At 43.1% G+C, this 19,838-nt stretch overlaps 5 protein-coding genes across 6 annotated transcripts; 1 reads left to right on the top strand and 4 right to left on the bottom strand.

Annotated features, from left to right (window-relative positions):
- Positions 1-33: 33 nt before the first annotated feature.
- Positions 34-1,381, bottom strand: LOC311505338 (D-aspartate oxidase-like). The gene is made up of 4 exons (XM_084568850.1): positions 1,173-1,381; positions 965-1,073; positions 700-887; positions 34-599 (listed from the first exon to the last, which is right to left on the bottom strand). Exons 1-4 carry the CDS (start codon positions 1,342-1,344, stop codon positions 52-54), a joined length of 1,017 nt encoding a protein of 338 aa, XP_084424976.1. The 5' UTR covers positions 1,345-1,381; the 3' UTR covers positions 34-51.
- Positions 1,382-5,052: 3,671 nt separating this feature from the next.
- Positions 5,053-6,532, bottom strand: LOC311505339 (D-aspartate oxidase-like; the record flags this gene model as incomplete). Its single annotated transcript, XM_084568851.1, has 4 exons — positions 6,231-6,532; positions 6,021-6,129; positions 5,767-5,943; positions 5,053-5,605 (listed from the first exon to the last, which is right to left on the bottom strand). Exons 1-4 carry the CDS (start codon positions 6,400-6,402, stop codon positions 5,053-5,055), a joined length of 1,011 nt encoding a protein of 336 aa, XP_084424977.1. The 5' UTR covers positions 6,403-6,532.
- Positions 6,533-7,721: 1,189 nt separating this feature from the next.
- zbtb24 (zinc finger and BTB domain containing 24) lies at positions 7,722-13,988 on the top strand. 2 transcript variants are annotated; one of them, XM_084568842.1, is made up of 7 exons: positions 7,722-7,931; positions 9,079-9,900; positions 10,054-10,221; positions 10,538-10,621; positions 10,706-10,792; positions 10,874-10,955; positions 11,912-13,988. In XM_084568842.1, exons 2-7 carry the CDS (start codon positions 9,108-9,110, stop codon positions 12,792-12,794), a joined length of 2,097 nt encoding a protein of 698 aa, XP_084424968.1. In that variant the 5' UTR covers positions 7,722-7,931; positions 9,079-9,107; the 3' UTR covers positions 12,795-13,988. The 2 variants fall into 2 exon arrangements, with proteins under 2 accessions (XP_084424968.1, XP_084424969.1); XM_084568843.1 differs by lacking the exon at positions 10,538-10,621.
- On the bottom strand, positions 13,824-17,693 carry LOC311505342 (coiled-coil domain-containing protein 162-like). The gene is made up of 7 exons (XM_084568854.1): positions 17,601-17,693; positions 17,101-17,253; positions 15,879-16,088; positions 15,196-15,316; positions 15,030-15,092; positions 14,634-14,830; positions 13,824-13,963 (listed from the first exon to the last, which is right to left on the bottom strand). Exons 3-7 carry the CDS (start codon positions 16,026-16,028, stop codon positions 13,916-13,918), a joined length of 579 nt encoding a protein of 192 aa, XP_084424980.1. The 5' UTR covers positions 16,029-16,088; positions 17,101-17,253; positions 17,601-17,693; the 3' UTR covers positions 13,824-13,915.
- On the bottom strand, positions 17,473-19,005 carry LOC311505340 (coiled-coil domain-containing protein 162-like; the record flags this gene model as incomplete). Its single annotated transcript, XM_084568852.1, has 5 exons — positions 17,473-17,735; positions 17,826-17,978; positions 18,219-18,386; positions 18,785-18,832; positions 18,913-19,005. 5 exons carry the CDS (start codon positions 19,003-19,005, stop codon positions 17,520-17,522), a joined length of 678 nt encoding a protein of 225 aa, XP_084424978.1. The 3' UTR covers positions 17,473-17,519.
- Positions 19,006-19,838: the final 833 nt, after the last annotated feature.

Raw genomic sequence — 19,838 nt, 5'->3', positions numbered from 1 at the left:
AGGTAAATGTCGTCGGTCCTGAGCAGACCAGGATTCAGCATCTTCATTTGTTCACAGTTTAGCTTGTGGAGGTATTTCTCTGATGCACTGCCTGACGAGCCTTGTCGCGTCCAGAGCGGTACCCCAGGCGATGCTGACTCCCCAGCCCCCGTGCCCGTAGTTGTGCACCACAGGCACCCGTCGGCCCTCCAGCTGCACCGCCTCCCTCTCCACCCTCGGGTTCCTCCTGCTCGGCCTCAGCCCCACCCACTCGCTGAGAACCCTGGCCTTGCTGAGTGACGGCTCCAGCTTGGTGCAGCGCTCCAGGATGCTTTCGCTGTCTCCTTCGTCCACCTGGAGCCTCCAGTCTCCCTCCTGCCTCGTCCCTCCTACAGTGACGCTGTGTATCCCTGGGTAGATGTAGGTCTTCCCGTCTCCGTCTCTGATGAAGTGCTTGAGCCAGGGGGCCTCCACTTTTAGCACCTGACCCCTTACTGGGTATATCTGACTGTCACGTACTAGACTTTTAGAGCCCAGACCAGAGCAGTTGACGATGATATCAAAGCGGTTACTTAATTCTTGGAGGCTGTTGACGTTTTTCTGCTCCACTTGGCCTCCAGCTTTTCTGAACCTTAAAAAGAAACATGTCGTTATAATTTGAACATACACCGATCCTTAGTCATATGACAAGCTATTTTTACATTGATCTTGATAAGATACAGAGGACAAACCTCTTCTCGAGCCACGGCAGGTAGCTGGAGCATTCACACTTTAGGGTAGTGAACGCCTGCCCAAACTTATGTGACGGAAAACGTTTCAGTTCACGATCAGTCATTTGTCGAAAGCCGATCACAACCTCTGACCAGAAGGGCTTCTCAACGACTGGAGCCTCCCTGAAAATCTGCCAGCTAGGAACACAACAACAAAAATAATACACAGTGACCGAGTACTGGCCTCTTTTATAGCTGTGTACAACGGTTGTTACCCAGAGCTCAGCATTACTCCGGCCTCTGGTGAGTTTTGAGATTGAGCAATGGACAACAGGTGATCGAAGCTGTCCTTGAACCAGCGTCGTTGTCTTTCCAGAGGAATATCTGAAGCAGAAATGCAGGAAAATAAGTTATCGAGAACACGCTGTTACCAGGTATTTATACAAAAGGAGGTGGCGCGTGGTGACAGATATTGTTTCATACCTGGAAATTTTTGAGCAAAAAGGATCCCGGCAGCTCCATCGCTGGTGGTGTCAGGGCTGAACTTCTCAGCGATCAGAGTGACCGAGCAGAAGGGAAGAGCCTCGATGACGCAGACAGCAGTGGACAATCCAACCACACCAGCCCCCACCACGACCACCCTGACAGATTTCATCCTGCGACTCAGTCTTGAGGTAAACTGGACGTAGAGAATAGTGTTACTTTATTGCTGCACTACGAGCTTTTACTAGGATCAGCTCAGAGTTGCATTCAACCGGTGCGGTTACGCAAACTCTCAACTAGGTTTTAAGAACCTGTTTTAATAAATATTTAATTAATAAATAAAGTCACTGGAATCAAAGTCAGGCAGTCGTGAGAAGCCAGCTGTCAGCTGCATGTCTCAAAGTCATGCATATGTGTAGATTTGTACCTTTACATATTTACTTTTATATAGTTTCTCTCGTCTTAACTTAAAGTCCTGTCCTGTCCTGTCTTATCTTATCTTAGATATGTAAGCACAAAAAAAAGAAGAGAATAGTGTTACTTTATTGCTGTACTACAAGCTTTTACTAGGATCAGCTCAGAGTTGCATTCAACAATACCTTCACTCTAATCCAAAGATCAGTAACACAAAGTCTCAACTAGGTTTTATGAACCTGGTTTTGTAAATAAGTCACTGGAATCAAAGTCAGGCAGTCGTGAGAAGCCAGCTGCATGTGTCAAAGTCATGCTTGTGTGTAGATTTGTACCTGAACATGTTAAATTACAAAATTAAATATAAAATTTATGTTAATGTGTTGGAAACAAGTTCAATAAAAAGGTGAAACAATAAAAAAAAAATAATGACTACATCATGCTTTATAAGCAGTCAAAACAGCTTATAATCAAATTGACCCAGGAGGACAAAAAGTGCGCAGTAAACGTGAAGACAATAGGAGGGTGAAAGTCTGATCTTATCTTATCTTAGATATGTACAAGCACACAGTTTATACATGGACTTACAGAACCACTATTTTTATGAACTTAACAACAGAATACAAACACAGAGCTGTCTTCTGCCTTCAAGTTAAACTTCTACACATAAAATGTAAAAGTAAAATGTAAAGAAAAAAAATATCATGCAACAGTATTTATAAAATATACTTTACTACTTTTTTCGATGCATAAATGCCCAAAGATGCATTCAAATGCTGTTGTAAAATAGAAATCTGCACAAATGAAGAAATAACTTGGACGAAAAAAGAAAAAAAAAAAAACTTGAAATGACAGGTGTTTCGTAATGTACACTGTAGTAGGCTACTATTCACACCAGTAAACTTAGTGTGGTGCAAAGCTGGTGTCTCACTGAGTAAAATTCATTGTGACCTACATTCGTGATTCAAAATTAAAGGATTAATTTCTCAACACCGAGGGAGACGTTTCGTCCGAAGACTGCAAAGCGCAAACCTAGATTGGTGGCTTCAGAGTAAAAGCAGGTTGTTTTTGGGCCACATTTCGGGTAAACGCTGCTGACGAGTGGCTTCAAAGTGTCAAATGAAGGACTTAATATTAACATCGAACAAAACCCGCTTTGTTTTTTTAAATCTATGCAGCTATCTACGTGTTATAATTGTTTAAATCTAAAGATAAAGAAAGTAAACTATTTCCTACCTGTGGTCAATATCCGCACCGAAGAGTCTCCCCATCTGTGTTTATTTCTTTACAGTATCTCTGGGGGAGCGTGCAGGTCCTAAAGAAAGTCTTCTCAGGAAACGCAGCAGTTACTTAGAATAAAATAAAAATGCTCATGATAAAAAAAAAAAAAAAAAAAAATACACGTTTCCGCAAATACGTTCTTTTACCCATCTGTTGATTATTTTAAACACATATCCTAATAATTGGGGCAGATTGTTGAAAACCTGTTTTTCATGCGGCAAATCCTCACAGTAGATCTGTAAACTATGTGACGGTGTGCAGTCAGTTCGAGGACCTGCGGCTCGTGCCATCCGCACTGGTTGTAGCTCAGCTGTGCGCGAATCTCGGAAGAACCTCACATCTCGCGATAGTTAACTTATGAAACGAAGGTGAGGTCCTAAAAGCTCACTGATTTTAAATTCCACCGCGGTTTGTGCACCGTTTTTGATTGGATCCTGTTTTCAAATGGAATATTATTTAAATCCAGTATGTTTGAGACATTACATCCAAAGCATAATTGTTTTTTTTCTTCTGCTAGTCGTCGCCTCTCTCTCAAGCTAGCAGACGATTAGTTTGCTCTATAACCCTCCAAGCTGCTCACATTACTGCACAAAAAAATCTTCAAAGACCAAAGAATAGTTAATAATCTTTATTTGAAGGCAGTAAACGGTACAAAACATGAGTAGAAAACCAAACACTAAGTTGTTGCAGAAGATATAGACTGGTAAACATGTATATTTATGTGGTTTTAAGCACAGGCACTGAAACAAACACAAAGGCACTGTAGTAACAAAAATATAAATACAAAATATAGAAACATTATACAACAGTAAGAACACAATAGTGTCCATTAACTATTAGCTGCTTTGAATTTAAGTTAACTTTTTCTTCTATAGGTGAAAAATGCCAAACATGACCAAAGTTTTAAAAGTTTAGGATTCAACTTCCATGCTCTAATTTACATTTTTATTTTGAAATTTGGACAATTATAGTAGCCACCCACGACACAGCACCTTGAGCTGAGTAGGTCTTGGATTAATCAGTTAATTACACTGCCTGGCCAATAAAAAAAAAAAAAGGTCACACACTCTTAATGTTTCGCCTTTAGCTTTGATTACAGCACGGATTCACAGTGGCATTGTTTTGATAAGCTTCTTCAATGTCACCAGATTTATTTGTGTTGCATTAATTTGTCACCAAGATCTTGTATTGATGGGAGAGTCCCGAGCACTGAGCAAAGCCTTCTCCAGCACATCCCAAAGATTCTCAGCGGGGTTAAGGTCTGGACTCTGTGGTGGCCAATCCATGTGTGAAAATGATGTCTCATGCTCCCTGAACCACTCTTTCACAATCTGAGCCCCATGAATCCTGGCATTATCATCTTGGAATATGCCCATGAACATCAATAAATGACTCTTGTTGACTAGACATTCTCAAACTGTTGAATTTTTAACTGTGTATAAGGATAAATATAGACTCTGCATTAGTGACTGTTCATAGGCTATATTGCAACATGTTGGAGGAAATGGGTAAAATTAAGAAAAGGAATGATGGCAAAGCATTTCTACTGAGAGACGAATGTTTGTATTCACTTCATCTAAAGAGAGTTAACAATACTGGAAAATATCATGACATATTTAACAAATTAGTGTCAGAGGTATAATAAGTGTTGACAGAAGATTTAAAAAAAAAAAGGACTGAACAGTTGGTGTTACATGTAAATATAAGTTTTTTTTATTCCACAGCAATTCCACACAAGTGAATTCATATTTCCATTCAGTAACTTATGCATTCTTTGCACATTCATGTAATTAATAAAGTTTCTTTTTATATGTACACGTCGCTAAATTGCTAACAAAGCTGTTAATCTCTGTTCAAGTCTTGTATTAATAAGTGTTTTTAATAAAGTTCATCTTGTTCATAGTTGATGTTTTTACTCAAAAGCAGCTGTTACTACAAAAATTTGAACAACAGTATTTATTATGACCATCCCTCTTAAAACAGCACCAATGATCACCACAATCACCACTGTTAGTATTAAATTATTAAAATATTTCCCTTATATAAACCGTGTTCAGTGTAAACTCTACAACTGATTACTTGAGTGCCTTTTAATTGATATGTTGTGCTTTAAGTATAAGTGTGCGTTGTTATTTAAAGGTAAATGTCGTTGGTCCTGAGCAGACCAGGATTCAGCATCTTCATTTGTTCACAGTTTAGCTTGTGGAGGTATTTCTCTGATGCACTGCCTGACGAGCCTTGTCGCGTCCAGAGCAGTACCCCAGGCGATGCTGACACCGCAGGCCTCGTGACCGTAGTTGTGCACCACAGGCACCCGGCGGCCCTGCAGCTGCACCGCCTCCCTCTCCACCCTCGGGTTCCTCCTGCTCGGCCTCAGCCCCACCCACTCGCTGAGAACCCTGGCCTTGCTGAGTGACGGCTCCAGCTTGGTGCAGCGCTCCAGGATGCTTTCGCTGTCTCCTTCGTCCACCTGGAGCCTCCAGTCTCCCTCCTGCCTCGTCCCTCCTACAGTGACGCTGTGTATCCCTGGGTAGATGTAGGTCTTCATGTCACTGATGAAGTGCTTGAGCCAGGGGGCCTCCACTTTTAACACCTGACCCCTTGCTGGGTATATCTGACTGTCACATACCAGACTTTTAGAGCCCAGACCAGAGCAGTTGACGATGATATCAAAGCGGTTACTTAATTCTTGGATGCTGTTGACTTTTTTCTGCTCCACTTGGCCTCCAGCTTTTCTGAACCTTAAAAAGAAACATGTCGTTATAATTTTATCATAATCTGAACATACACTGAGCCTTAGTCATTTTAAAATGTTTAGAGTTTATTTGTAATTTAAAACTTTGAAGAATAATGGTGCTAATGTCTTTTGGCAAGTTGTTTCTTTTAAAGACAGAGGACAAACCTCTTCTCGAGCCACGGCAGGTAGCTGGAGCATTCACACTTTAGGGTAGTGAACGCATGCCCAAACTTATATGACGGAAAACGTTTCAGTTCACGATCAGTCATTTGTCGAAAGCCGATCACAACCTCTGACCAGAAGGGCTTCTCATTGGCTGGAGCCTCCCTGTAAATCTCCCAGCTAGGAACACAACAACAAAAATAATACACAGTGACCGAGTATTGGCCTCTTTTATAGCTGTGTACAACGGTTGTTACCCAGAGCTCAGCATTACTCCGGCCTCTGGTGAGTTTTGAGATTGAGCAATGGACAACAGGTGATCAAAGCTGTCCTTGAACCAGCGTCGTTGTCTTTCCAGAGGAATATCTGAAGTAGAAATTCAGGAAAATAAGTCATCGATAACACGCTCAGTTACCAGGTATTTACATAAAAGGAGGTGGTGCGTGATGACAGATATTGTTTCATACCTGGAAATGTTTGAGGAGAAAGGATCCCGGCAGCTCCGTCACTGGTGGTGTCAGGGCTGAACTTCTCAGCGATCAGACTGACCGAGCAGAAGGGAAGAGCCTCGATGACGCAGACAGCAGTGGACAATCCAACCACACCAGCCCCCACCACGACCACCCTGACAGATTTCATCCTGCGACTCAGTCTTGAGGTAAACTGGACGTAGAGAATAGTGTTACTTTATTGCTGCACTACGAGCTTTTACTAGGATCAGCTCAGAGTTGCATTCAACAATACCTTCACTCTAATCCAAAGATCAGTAACACAAAGTCTCAACTAGGTTTTATGAACCTGGTTTTGTAAATAAGTCACTGGAATCAAAGTCAGGCAGTTGTGAGAAGCCAGCTGCATGTGTCAAAGTCATGCTTGTGTGTAGATTTGTACCTGAACATGTTAAATTACAAAATTAAATATAAAATTTATGTTAATGTGTTGGAAACAAGTTCAATAAAAAGGTGAAACAATAAAAAAAAAAAAAAAAAAAATGAATACATCATGCTTTATAAGCAGTCAAAACAGCTTATAATCAAATTGACCCAGGAGGACAAAAAGTGCGCAGTAAACGTGAAGACAATAGGAGGGTTAAAGTCTGATCTTATCTTATCTTAGATATGTACAAGCACACAGTTTATACATGGACTTACAGAACCACTATTTTTATGAACTTAACAACAGAATACAAACACAGAGCTGTCTTCTGCCTTCAAGTTAAACTTCTACACATAAAATGTAAAAGTAAAATGTAAAGCAAAAAAATATCATGCAACAGTATTTATAAAATATATTTTACTATTTTTTTCTATGCATTAATGCCCAAAGATGCATTCAAATGCTGTTGTTAAATAGAAATCTGCACAAATGAAGAAATAACTTGGCCAAAATAAATAAATAAATAAAAACTTGAAATGGCAGGTGTTTCGTAGTAAACTTTGTGTGGTGCAAAGCTGGCGTTTCGTTGTATAAAATTCATTGTGACCTACACTCGTGAAGTAATTCAAAATTAAAGGATTAATTTCTCAACGCCAAAAATGCAAACCTGGATTGGTGGCTTCAGAGTAAAAGCAGGTTGTTTTTGGGCCACATTTCGAGTAAACGCTGACCAGGGTTCAAAGTGTCAAATGGAGGATTTTATAATAACATCGAACAAAACCACGCTTTTTTTTTTTTTTTTTAAATCTATGCAGCTATCGACATGTTAAAATTGTTCAAATCTAAAATAAAGAAACTATGACCTACCTGTGGTCAATATCCGCACCGAAGAGTTGCCCCATATACTTTTATTTCTCATCTCTGGGGGAGCGTGCAGGTCCTAAAGAAAGTCTTCTCAGGAAATCCAGCAGTTATTTAAAATAATAAAAAAAAATAATAAAAAAAATAAATGCACATGATCAAAAAGTTTGCGCAAATACGTTCTTTTACGCATCTGTTGATTATTTTAAACAAATATCCTAATAATTGGGGCAGATTGTTGAAAACCTGTTTTTCATGCGGCAAATCCTTACAGTAGATCTGTAAACTATGTGACGGTGTGCAGTCAGTTCGAGGACCTGCGGCTCGTGCCATCCGCAGCGTTTGTAGCTCAGTTGTGCGCGAATCTCGGAAGAACCTCACATCTCGCGATAGTTAACATTCAAGCTCACCGTCCAGCTATAGAAACGAAGGTAAGGTCCTAAAAGCTCACTATTTTAAATAGCGCCGCGGTTTGTGCACCAGTCTTTGACTGGATGCTGCTTTCAAACTGAATATTATGTAAATCCAGTATGTTTGAGACATTACATCCAAAGCATAATTAGTTTTTTTCTTCTGCTAGTCGTCGCCTCTTTCAAGCTAGCAGACGATTAGCTTGCTCGCTAACCTCCCAAGCTGTTCACATTACTGCACAAAAAAATCATCTGCAAATACTTCAAACACCAAATAATAGTTAGTAAACTTTATTTGAAGGCAGTAAACGGTGCAAAACATGAGTAGAAAACCAAACACTAAGTTGTTGTAGAAGATATAGACTGGTAAAAATGTATATTTATGTGGTTTCAAGCAGCAGCACTGAAACAAACACTGAAAGAGTCCATTAACTATTAGCTGCTTTGAATTTAGATTAACTTTTTCTTCTATAGGTGAAAAATGCCGAACATGACTAAAGCTTTAAAAGTTTAGGATTCATTTTCCATGCTCTAATTTACATTTTTATTTTGAAATTTGGACAATTATAGTAGCCACCCCACTACACAGCACCTTGAGCTGAGTAGGTCTTGGATTAAACAATTAATTATTTTGTCTGTAAACTGTCAGAACATTGTGAAAGATATCAGTAGAACTTTACAAATTAACTCAAAACTATTCACTTTACTGTGACACACAGAAGTAGCATTTATTTTAATAAATTACAATAGAAAACCAGGGTTTTCAGTGACAGTTTAATAGATTGACTGCGGTAGGACTGACTGATCTGTCCTGAAAATTAATTTGCAATTTGACAGAAAGACAAATAACAGGAAATTATTCTCTTATTGAATTTAATAATTTTAGTCATTTTTAAACAAAAAGATCAGCTTACACCTTCTCAAATGTCACATTTGGCTTCTTATATGAGAGCAAGTTGAATATTTTTAGATTGAAATCAGATCAGAAAACATTTTACACCTAAAACAATGAATTGATTAATCACTATTATACACTAAGTGAGCAGTAGAGGAAAAGTTGTTAAAATAAAACTTTAAAATGGGCACATGAACAGGGAAAGACAGCTTTAAAGTCAGGCGTTTTTGTTACTATTTTGATCTGACAGACCCTTTTCTTTATTGTTTTCAGAAACACATGTGGTTGTTTTTAAGAGGAGGATGTCTCAGAAAGCAGCAGCTTCGTCGCTCATGGCTTTTCAGTCAGAGTCACATAAGCGGAGCATCCTCAGCAAGTTCGACAAGCTGAGGAAAATGGACCTGCTGTGCGACATCACTCTTGCTGTGGAGGATGTGCACTTGAAGGCGCACAAAGCCTTGCTGGCGGCGAGCAGCGAGTACTTCTCCCTCATGTTCACGGCGGAAGATCGGATCAATCAGTCCACCTATCGGCTGGAAGGCATGGCAGCGAGGATGGTTTCTAAAGTGCTGGATTTTATCTACAGCGCACAGGTGTCTGTGGAGGAGAGCGCCACAGAGGAGCTCCTGGCCACGGCTCGCCTCATGAAGGTCAGCGACCTTGTTAAAGCACTCGGTGAACTCACTGGCTCTGCAGCAGGGGCTAAATCAGACAAATCTGAGGTGACAGATCTGCTGAAACGCAAAAGAGGACGGCCGAAGAAAATTGCGAGCGTGCCTGTGACAGAGCCGGGGGGGAGAAGTGCACCCTGTGAGAGCTCAGAGGACGGACCGGCTGGAGGTGACGTAGAACTTGAGTCACAATCTAAAGACGATGCAGATTATAATCCACGACAGAGCCGGCAGAGTAAACGCAAAATCAGGCCTCCGGTAAAATATAAAGGCTACAAGGTGGGTGGCGATGCTGCGGGAAGCAACGAGCCGGTGAAGAGAGGCAGGAAGAGGAAATACCCCAACACGGAGGCTCGGTGTGAGGACTGTGGAAAAGTGTTTAAAAATCACCTGTTTTTAAAGATTCACCAAAGGACTCATACAGGTAATAATGATCCAGAGGTCAAATATCATCGAGTTTCGCCTCAGAAACTTGTAAATATGCTCAGTTATGATTGAAAAGGGTTGAAGGAATGAACAGAGAAAATGAACCTACCCTCCAATCAACACTTCACTGAACCTTTTGTCTTTTCCCCAGGAGAGAAACCTTTCCACTGCCGGAGCTGTGGGAAGAGTTTCACCCAGAAGCACACCTTACTAACGCACCAGCGCATGCACACTGGAGAAAAGCCGTTCGTTTGCACCGTCTGCTCCAAAGCGCTCTCCACCAAACACTCCCTGCAAGAGCACATGAACCTCCATCAAGGTAGGATCTGGCTGTTATCGTGTTTGTTTGCTTCCGGCTGACAAACATCCTGGACGCTCTCGTCCTTTTTCACGGTACCGTCCTAAAAATGAACTTTAAATATCAGCAAACGCTTTGGAAATTATGAAAGTTTCCAGCTGATTACTTGGAAAACGTAGGATCCCTTACCCATAATTCCCTTTCTCCCTTCACTTAACGCGTCTGGAGCAATTTCTCTGCATTTAAGATATTAATAAGGTATAAAAGAAAGAATATTACAGACTACCCCCGCTGTTGATATTTGCTCTGTTTGATTATCTCTACTGTGTTTCCTTAGAAAAGAAATCCTTTAACTGTGATAAATGTGAAAAGACCTTCTCTCAGAAGAGGCAACTGAAAAGCCATTACAGAGTTCACATGGGTAAGAAGTAGAGCACAGCAGAGTTAATTCAGTGTGATCGCCCTAAAGACTAAACCACTGTGTTTTGTTTTTATTTTTAAACAGAAGGTAAATCATTACCAGAATGTGCCGAGTGTCATCACACGTTCATGGACGCAGCGCAGCTGAAAAAGCACCTGAGAACTCATACGGGTAAAATCACGCAGGTCTGTGAATGATTTCTTTTATTCATTTAAATGGATGATTTTACAGCGAGGTCTTGTGTTTTCACAGGTGAGAAGCCGTTCACGTGTGAGATTTGTGGAAAACGTTTCACAGCCAAGAGCACGCTGCAGACTCACATCCGAATTCACAGGTGAGAGATGAAACTTATATCAACAGCGTAAGTTTACATGTTATATGTAAATATACACCGATCAGCCATAACATTAAAACCATTGACAGGAGAAGTAGATAACATCTTGTGACAGTTTAATGTTCTGCTGGGAAACTTTTGGACCTGGCATTCATTGGTGTGGATGTTACTTAGACATGTAGCACCCACCTAGACCAGACCAGGCACCCCCACCCCATAGCAATGACACTCCTTGATGGCAGCAGCCATCCCCAGCAGGATGCAGCCTGACACAGACACACACATAAAAACACTTTAGGAACAACTAAAAAAAAAAACATGAAGAACAGCACAAGGTGTTGACCTGGCCTCCAAATTCACTAGATCCCAAACTGATCAAGTATCTGTGGGATGATCCACAGAGGCCCCTCCCCTCAAAGGCCGCCCCACTAAAAACATCCTGTTGCCAGGACACTCTCAGAAGGCCCATGTCCATTCTCTGATGAGTCACAACAGTTTTGGAGGCACAAGGGAGACCTACACAATATTAGGAAGGTGGTCATAATGTTATGCCTGATCGATGTATAAATAACTGAGCAACATTCTTTCTGAAAACCTGTCCAGTATTCACTCTCCCCCTAGCACAGGTTTTTTCTCACTACTAGGTAAATATTTGATTCTTTAACCGCTGAATGCTTCACTTTGTTCACCAGTTTGTCACTAAGTTTGCTGTTTGGTACTTCAGGTAGGGTAAGGCATGTCTTTGAAGCTTTTTTGCTTAAAAATATCTGGTCAGTTTAGGGCATAAATACAAGAAAATGAGCAGAAAAATGCTAAATTCTTGATAGAAATAAGCTGAACAGCACCGCCTGTTTGGATTTGTAATTTTGATCAATGCTTTTACAGAAGTACAGAAGCCACAGAAACATGTGATGATAAATATATGAAAATATGAATTATAACTGGTTCGTTCGCAGAGGTGAGAAGCCATATGACTGCAACATCTGCAACAAGTCCTTCTCGGACCCGAGTGCGAGAAGACGACACGTTGCTTCCCACTCGGGGAAGAAACCTTTCACGTGCTCCTCCTGCAGCCTTTCATTTACACGCCTGGACAACCTGAAGACACACACCAAGTCCCACATCAAGGAGAGAGCTGTTGCCACGGACGCCTTATCGGATGCAGCAGCAGTAGCACCGCCACCATCGGAGGAGGTGCGTAACATCCTACAGCTGCAGCAGTACCACATGCCCCCCAGCTCTGAGCAGGAGATCCAGCTGGTGGTGACGGGAGACGTGGACAACATTAACTTTGTGCCGGCTCAGGACCAGCAGATCAGCCTCATCGCCGCGGAGGGGGAGACGGCACAATCAGCCCACTCTAGGCTCACCCTCCTCACCCAGCCGTCGGGTCACATGCAGAACGTGGCCCTGGTCACTCAGGGCGACGTGGTGGACCACACCCCTCAGGTTCACACCATCAGCATGTTAGAGGGCCAGATGACGCACCAGCCCGAGCAGATGCACGTCATCACCCTGAGCAAGGAGGCGATGGAGCACCTGCAGACCCACCACGGCCCCCCGCAGCCGCTGCAGATAGCGCAGCGGCCCGTGCAGCAGCTGCAGGTGATGCACCAGCCGATCCAGCAGCTGGCCGTGGCTCAGGAGGGCGCGCAGGGGCAGGTGGGCAGGGAGCAGCACGGCCAGGGCATTCACATCAGCAGCCAGAGCGGCCAGCCCATCTCCATCAGCCAGACCAGCGAGCAGATCTCCAGCCACCACATCCACGGACAGACGTTTCAGATCCAGGCGGGGACCGTCTCCTACCTGTACACCACGGGGCTGCCGCAGGAAGGCTGAGTGACCAGGAACTGATCATGCTGCTGCATGGATGAACTTATCATATCTAGAGTAAGTAGCTGTAAAGGAACAAGGAACGCATCTTTATTGCACGCAATACATAGAGACAACTTAATGCACCATTGTGTGTGCACATTTCAGGTGCTAGATGATTTTCACACTGTACTGGACATGAAGTGAAACAACTCATTCGTTCATTAGCCCTTTAATGAAGCCCCTATAATAGATGAACATATATGCAGTTTGTAGAAATGTCTGTTTTTCTTCTTCGGCACAAGCACAAGAATTTATTTTCAAGGGATCAATTTTACAAAAGAAAACGTGCTGAGGTGCTGCTCGTGGACGTACGCTCTGAAATGCTGTGAATGCACTGGACAATAAAACGTTTTGCTGAATGTAAATGAACGAAAATCTTCTTAGAGTTTTTATGTTTTTGGCTTTGGGAAGAGAATAAATTAGACATCCAGAGATTGAACGGTCAGAACACAAACCAGCAGACCTTCCAGCAGACAAATTGGCGGCACTCTTTAAAAAAAAAACACCCCGCAAGCGTTTGGAAACCGAGGAGACCAAAGCTTCTGTTTTTTCTCCCACTCTCGCTCAAAAAGCAGCTGTTCAACAACGTGGGGGGCCTCCTTTGTCGTAGTTTTTGTCTCTGTTTTTTTCCAGCGTGTGTCTGGGACTGCAAGTCGGCCAGTTTAACACGCAAACTCTTTTACTGCGATGGTGTGTTGCGTGCAGAACGTGGTTTGAAAAAGGCATCAGCTGGACGGCGGCATAAGTTGCTCCAGAGCGCAGGTGCGAGTTACTCACGCCATGAGCACCGGAGCGGCCTCAACTCGTCACAGAAGCTGGTGCATCGTCAAGGCATCCGTGCAGTGATTTACACCGCAGAACCGCAACTAATTTTGTAATTGGTGCGTACCGACGCTTCATGTCTGTGAAGGTTCTCAGTCGTCCAGGTCGCGGTAGATGCAGAAACGGCAAAGAAAGAAAACTGGGCTTGCGGAGTCTCTTGAAGAAGTTTCATCCGAGTAGCTTCTTGGTGGGGGAGTTTGACGGTTAAATGGACTAGTGTCTGTTAATGGGGTTAGACAAAGGCTGTAATTCAGTGCCGCTCCTCACAGGTCCGGTAATGTCGTCTCTGGAGTCACGACACGCAGGCGATCCTGAAAGAGAACCAGAGGAGTCTTATAAAACGGGTGGAAGCTCAGAAAATAATACAGAGTGTTTGAGTTATGTGGTTTTAAAGCATCTTTTCACGCATTTTAATTTTTTTTTTTACCTTGAATCTTTCACTTTAAGTTCATGATCTATACTGATCAGCCACAACATTATGACCACTGACAGGAGAAGTGAATAGCATTGACCATCTTGTGATGATTCAATGTTCTGCTGGGAAACTTTTGGACCTGGCATTCAGGTCGGTGGTTGACCTGGCCTCCAAATTCACTAGATCCCGAACTGGTCAAGTATCTGTGGGATGATCCACAGAGGCCCCTCCCCTCAAAGGCCCCCCCACTAACAAGGACACCCTCAGAAGCCCCATGTCCATTCTCTGATGAGTCACAGCTGTTTTGGAGGCACAAGGGAGACCTACACAGTATTAGGAAGGTGGTCATAATGTTATGCCTGATCTGTTTTATTCAGTATCTGCTTTCAGTTATATCACATGATCCTCATCAACTGGACTAAACTGCAGATCTTCATATTTTCAGAAATTAGCAACTCAAACACAGTAGGAGACTTTAAACTTCTCGTTTCACACTCTCAGTTATAAATTAATTTGATGAATTTAAACTTTAGTTGCGCTTGTTCATCCTCCTGTGCCTCACTCACTGCTCTAGGTCTGTCTGCTCTGGCGTTCGAGCGGCTCCAGGCTGTTTCTGCTCTCGGGTGTCTTGGCTCTGGAACAAAGTCCTGAAGTGTGATGTAGTTTGTGAGGCTGCCAAGCTGCAGGGCCGGCTGCTGCTGCTGCTGCTGCTGCTGCTGCTGCTGCTGCTGCTGCTGCTGCTTCTTACTGGTCTTGTTTAGACCTGAGACAGAAATAGAACAGAGACTAACTGCGGACTGAAAATACAATCCATGATAGAATTTAAAATGTCATCACAGAAATTTACGAGAGTCCGGGTGATCTTTTCGGCTTTAAATTCACTCCTGAACCGCGTGAGCAGCTCTCAAGATACGACGATCCCCGCTCTGAGACGAAGATTAAAAGTGGGTGGGTGCAGTTACCTGCTGAGGGGCTTCTAGTGCTCAATCTGCTGACTGACAGCGCGCAGTAAGTCCTGCTTTGCGCTGCGAGAGAACAAGAGAAGTGGGAGTGAAATGTCAAGGATATTTAAAGTGAAACAGGCAGAACAAAGGTTTGCTTTATCGTATTTTCTCCAAGGTTTTTCACCTGCTGTCGAGTTCCTTCTGGGGAGAGCTGCCTCTATGTCGCTCATCTCTCTCTGCAGCTTATCCACTTGCTGAAAGGCTTCGTGTTTGAGGCTGCGCTCCTGCTGTAGCTGACCCTTCACCTGAACCCACACAGTGTAGGAGACGGTACGATAACAGAGGAGCAGAACAGTCAAACATGTATGTTTTTATAACTCGACCACAGAATATAGTTGTTTCTTTTCCATTTATAGTCAAAGCTCTACAGATAGGATGATTGTGAAGATTTTCTAAATACTTTGACTCCTCCTGAGTCGACTGTGCTGACTCTAGCGCCACCGTGAGACTGACAGAGTGAAATGTCTCGACTCTTTGATAGATGATCTTTGAAATACGGCCTTTATTTTCCCCTCATGCTGAATGCCAACACACTAAACTAAGACGGTGAACATGGTAAACATACTTCCCTAACATCTCTTCAAAGACCAGTCTATGATTTATTTGATGTGTTTTAATCACAATACTCAGTTGGATTCTTCAGCGTTTATGTGACTTAAAAAATACACCCGCTCTTCTTCATTATTTTATCATCGCTGTCCCATTAAAATCCACTGATTATCATTTTCGATGCAGCATGGAACAACGACATGTAGAAATGTCGTCCAATCTTTTTGAGTCTGTAGTTATTTGTGCAAACGTACAGACCTGCCGGATCTCCTTGGCGCTGCGTTGTCTCTGCAGTCGGCTCATCCTGCCGCCTCTGTCCAGCTGCTCGCTGAGCTCTCTGAGCTGCCTGTCTCGGTCCTCCACGTCGGCCCTCATCTGCTCCAGGCTCTGCACCCGAAAGCTGTCCATCTCCTGTCTGCTGCGGGCCTCCTGCGCGGACTGATGCCTGGCCACCTGGAGCTCTTCTGTCTGCGGGGAAGCGTCGGTGGACATTTAGTGACTGCGTCCAGGCTGCGCTCGGTACAGTAGGTTCGCACTTCTGTTCCCTGCCAGCTTTTAAAATGTCATTGTTGGCTTTGTTGCAGAGCTTTACATGAATCATGGAGCTAAATGTGATATAAACACTCCATATTTGGATTTGATCCCATCTTGCTCACTGTTAAGATTCAAACATGTAGAACGAGAACCCCAGAAAAGCTGGTCCTGACCTCAACAAGCAGAAACTGAACGAGATCTTTTTGATTTAACCTCCTACACAATGAATTTAGTCAAATAACAGGAGTTTGTGGATCTTCACAGAGCTCCTGGAGTCATTGGAAGTGACTGAAGGTCGTGTAGAGTGAACCAAAGACCTTATAACAGTTTTTCTATATATTGTTCGTCTGAATGATTGTCAATTTGCCAGATGCATCTTCAAACATGCATATTTGTTTCTTGCAACATTCAGAAATAACAAATCTTTCCCTTCAACTGAAGCAACAAACTAAAAACGTAAAGAGAAAAGCATTAACCATGCAGCACATGAGTTCGCCTGAACGAATGGTGTCACATCTGCGACAAATTGTACCCACATCCGGAATGAAGGCTTGGGACAGAGATGTGACTGAACTGGGGCGGGATATGGACTCGAGAACAATTTGGCATAATGTTTTTAAAGCTTTGAAAAACCCAAACCATCAATATATACATCTAAAATGTTGTCACAGAGCATATTTAACACAGGAAATTAGACATCTAATGGGCCTGACTCCTGAACCATATTGTTCGTTCTGCCCTCATGGAACCATTGGCTCCTTTGCACATCTTGTTTGGGAACGTCCACGGGTTGCTGAATTCTGGGAGAAGGTGATCGAAACTACATCACTGCTGACAGATGTGCAGTTTCCAGTGGATCCTGCAGTACATCTTTTAAATGATGCGTTTCTGTACAGTTGGCAGATGTTTGTGCAGCTGCAAAGTGTCGATCAGACTGCGCACGTACCTTCCTGCTGAACAGCCTCTTGTAGCTGCTGCACTCGGACTGACACTGAGCCAACACCCGCCGGGCAGCGTCCAGCTCCTCCTGCAGGAAAACCACCTTCTCCTCCGACACGGTCTTCACCCTGAGAGCCTCGGTGCGACTCGCGATCTCCCTCTGGACATAAAAAATAATTAATAATAGTAATAATAGTCATACTTTCTAAAGAATTGGAGAAAAACAAGTGTAATTAACTATATAATCACTTAAATGATCAAATAATTTGAAAAGGAATCATTCTCATATTTCCCTTCACCTCCAATCAAATTGTAGAAAGACATAAAACTAAAAAAGAACAATTAAAAGATAAGGTGGAGCAGATTGTGAACTGTATTACTTGTATGTGATATCATATCATAAAACTAACATCATGCCGTTTCCTATCATTCTGTGTTTTTACTCTGCACACATTCCTTCCTGCAGGAGATGAATCTGATTTCTGAACATTTCCTGCTCTTGCTGACCTGCTGAGTTCGGAGCAGCTCTCTGTGAAGTTTCTCCAGGTCGACCACCTGCCTCCAGCGTCTCAGAGCCCTCAGCTTACAGAGCAGAGCCGTCAGCCGGCTGTTCTCCAGGTCCAGCTCGTGGACTTCCTCCCTCTACCAGACAGGAGTCAGGAGTGTCCAGAAAGGTAATGAATGTTTTCTGCAACAGTTATCAAACAGCTTGCACGCGTGAACTCCTCGTACCTTCAGCTGCGTGAGCGCGAGTCCGCCGTCGTCTCCGGTGCAGCCGTACTTCTTCTTGAGCCCGATGATTCTGTCCACTCCCTCCCCCCTTATTCTGTTCACCATCACGCTCACGTCCTGCTCCATCTGCCGGTGATACTCATCGAGTCTGGCCTGAGAAGCAGACGAAAAAAAAAAAAAAATAATATATGTGCTGATTGCAACTCTGACGTTAAATCAGAATATTAAGAATGCAAAATTGTAAAACTTGTCACGTATGCTGCTAAATTAGAGAAGTTACAATGCAAATATATGTTCTGGTGCTGCATATCTGATGATATTATTCATAAAAGTGGTGAAAAAGGTGCATACAATTCTAAGAGGCCTACAGGTGAAGGAGGTCAAACATCTCACCTTCAGCTGGATGCAGGTGGAGAAAAGGTGTCGGACCAGAGGCTCGTAGCGTTCCTTGAACTTGAGGCCGAGCTGCTCCTCTGAAGTCTTCTTCTCTTCCTCCAGGTGAGCGACTCGGGCCCGCAGGCCTGAGAGCTCCAACATCATCCCACGGCAGAAATCTGCAACCTGGAATAATGAACACAGATGGCTCTCTGGTGAAATGCGTCTTATACTGCCAATATACTTTGCATGGTTGCTCAAAAAGTTTTTACTCTCCACTACCACTTGATCAATCCTTATTAAAATAGTGCTTGTTTTCAAGAAGCTAGTACCACTGATCTCAAAGTGCAGCTGACACAGGCAGATATTTGGAGATGCAAGTTTTGATTTGCAGGTGAAAATTCATTGATTTAGCCGTTAGGACACCTCTTCTGGGGACCAGGGATGTTTCCTTCTATCAGGTTTCATGAAGATTCTTGACTTGACAACATGCTGACTCAAACTAAGAAACCGACTCAGCAGAAATCCCCTGAACTGAGCCACAAAATCATATCACAGCTGTCAAATACAGTTAGTGCACGAACCTCTTTGTGAGAATTGTTCATCTCGGTGTCGTTAAGCCTCTTCAGATCCTGCAATTAAAATTAAAAACAAACCTTTCAGCTGCAAAGACGTGTCTGCACAAAATCAGGTGTAAAATCCACGCGTGTACCTGCTCTCTCTGGTACAGAAGCTCAGTCTGCTGCTGCAGGATCTGTTCGTAAAACTGGGAGTAAAGCAGGAAGCAGCGACGCTCCCGCTCCATCACAGAAGAGGCGAGGTGAGCGAGACACTGCTGCAGGTGATCCCGAGAGACCTTCAGCTGAAAGAAGGCAAACTGTGTGTCCAAAAGTATTTAGTCTTGTTTTCCATAAAAAAAAAAATAAAAATCTAATATAGTATTTTGCCCACCTCTCCCTCCGCCTGCTCCGCTCCCTGCATCAGCTGCCGGATGAACGTTTCCACCATCTGCGGCCACTCAGGGGACAAACTGTGCTTCAGTGGAGATTTTTTCCACAGCTCTGATGACACACAGAATATGTAGTTTAGTATTAACTCAGGAGTATAAAAGTTAGATTCTTTTTTTTTACCTGTAGGGAGGCGAGCGTCTTGCCGAGTCCTCTCAGACGCCACCAGGGTCAGCTCTCTGCTGATCCTCCTCTGCACCGCTCGGATCATATCGCACTCTGTGCTCTCAATCAGCAGGTGAAGCTAAAGAAACAGGGAGATTTTTTAAAAAGGGTTTAAGTTTTGTTATTTAAGACGTGAGGATGTACTGGTGCACTTTTTCCTCGTACCTGCCAGGATTTCACATCCACCTCTGAGGCTCCAGGAGGGGGCAGGAGAGACTGGCTTCCAGAGATCAGGGCCTCATAGTCGCGCTCTTTACCCATTTGTTGAGCCAGAGCTCTCATGCTGGGGTAAAAGATTTCAGCCCTATAAACAAAGTAAAATATTAGTTATGGCCACCACATGATAAAAATAGTGTTAAATTAGATGCTGAAAGTTTATACTGGATCCTAGAACCATAAGTTGAGATAAGTTTGCCCTTTTTTTTTTATAGGCATCTAACATCAAATCATCTCCTTAAACTGCTTC

The sequence above is a fragment of the Chelon labrosus genome (assembly GCF_963514085.1).
Source record: "Chelon labrosus genome assembly, chromosome: 20".
Taxonomy (NCBI): Eukaryota; Metazoa; Chordata; class Actinopteri; order Mugiliformes; family Mugilidae; genus Chelon; species Chelon labrosus.
This window is presented reverse-complemented; position numbering and strand designations above follow the sequence as displayed.

What these genes read in the sequence shown, in the direction of transcription:
- LOC311505338 (XM_084568850.1), bottom strand. Translation starts at nt 1,344, where the DNA reads ATGAAATCTGTCAGGGTGGTCGTGGTGGGGGCTGGTGTGGTTGGATTG. An exon ending in TTTTGCTCAAAAATTTCCAG is followed by an intron (nt 1,074 to 1,172) that starts GTATGAAACAAT and finishes TTTCTGCTTCAG; the next exon opens with ATATTCCTCTGGAAAGACAA. An exon ending in CGAGAAGAGGTTTGTCCTCT is followed by an intron (nt 600 to 699) that starts GTATCTTATCAA and finishes GGTTCAGAAAAG; the next exon opens with CTGGAGGCCAAGTGGAGCAG.
- zbtb24 (XM_084568842.1), top strand. Translation starts at nt 9,108, where the DNA reads ATGTCTCAGAAAGCAGCAGCTTCGTCGCTCATGGCTTTTCAGTCAGAG. An exon ending in TCACCAAAGGACTCATACAG is followed by an intron (nt 9,901 to 10,053) that starts GTAATAATGATC and finishes TCTTTTCCCCAG; the next exon opens with GAGAGAAACCTTTCCACTGC. An exon ending in GCACCTGAGAACTCATACGG is followed by an intron (nt 10,793 to 10,873) that starts GTAAAATCACGC and finishes GTGTTTTCACAG; the next exon opens with GTGAGAAGCCGTTCACGTGT.
- LOC311505342 (XM_084568854.1), bottom strand. Translation starts at nt 16,028, where the DNA reads ATGGACAGCTTTCGGGTGCAGAGCCTGGAGCAGATGAGGGCCGACGTG. An exon ending in GCGCCAAGGAGATCCGGCAG is followed by an intron (nt 15,317 to 15,878) that starts GTCTGTACGTTT and finishes GTGTGGGTTCAG; the next exon opens with GTGAAGGGTCAGCTACAGCA. An exon ending in CAGAAGGAACTCGACAGCAG is followed by an intron (nt 15,093 to 15,195) that starts GTGAAAAACCTT and finishes GTTCTCTCGCAG; the next exon opens with CGCAAAGCAGGACTTACTGC.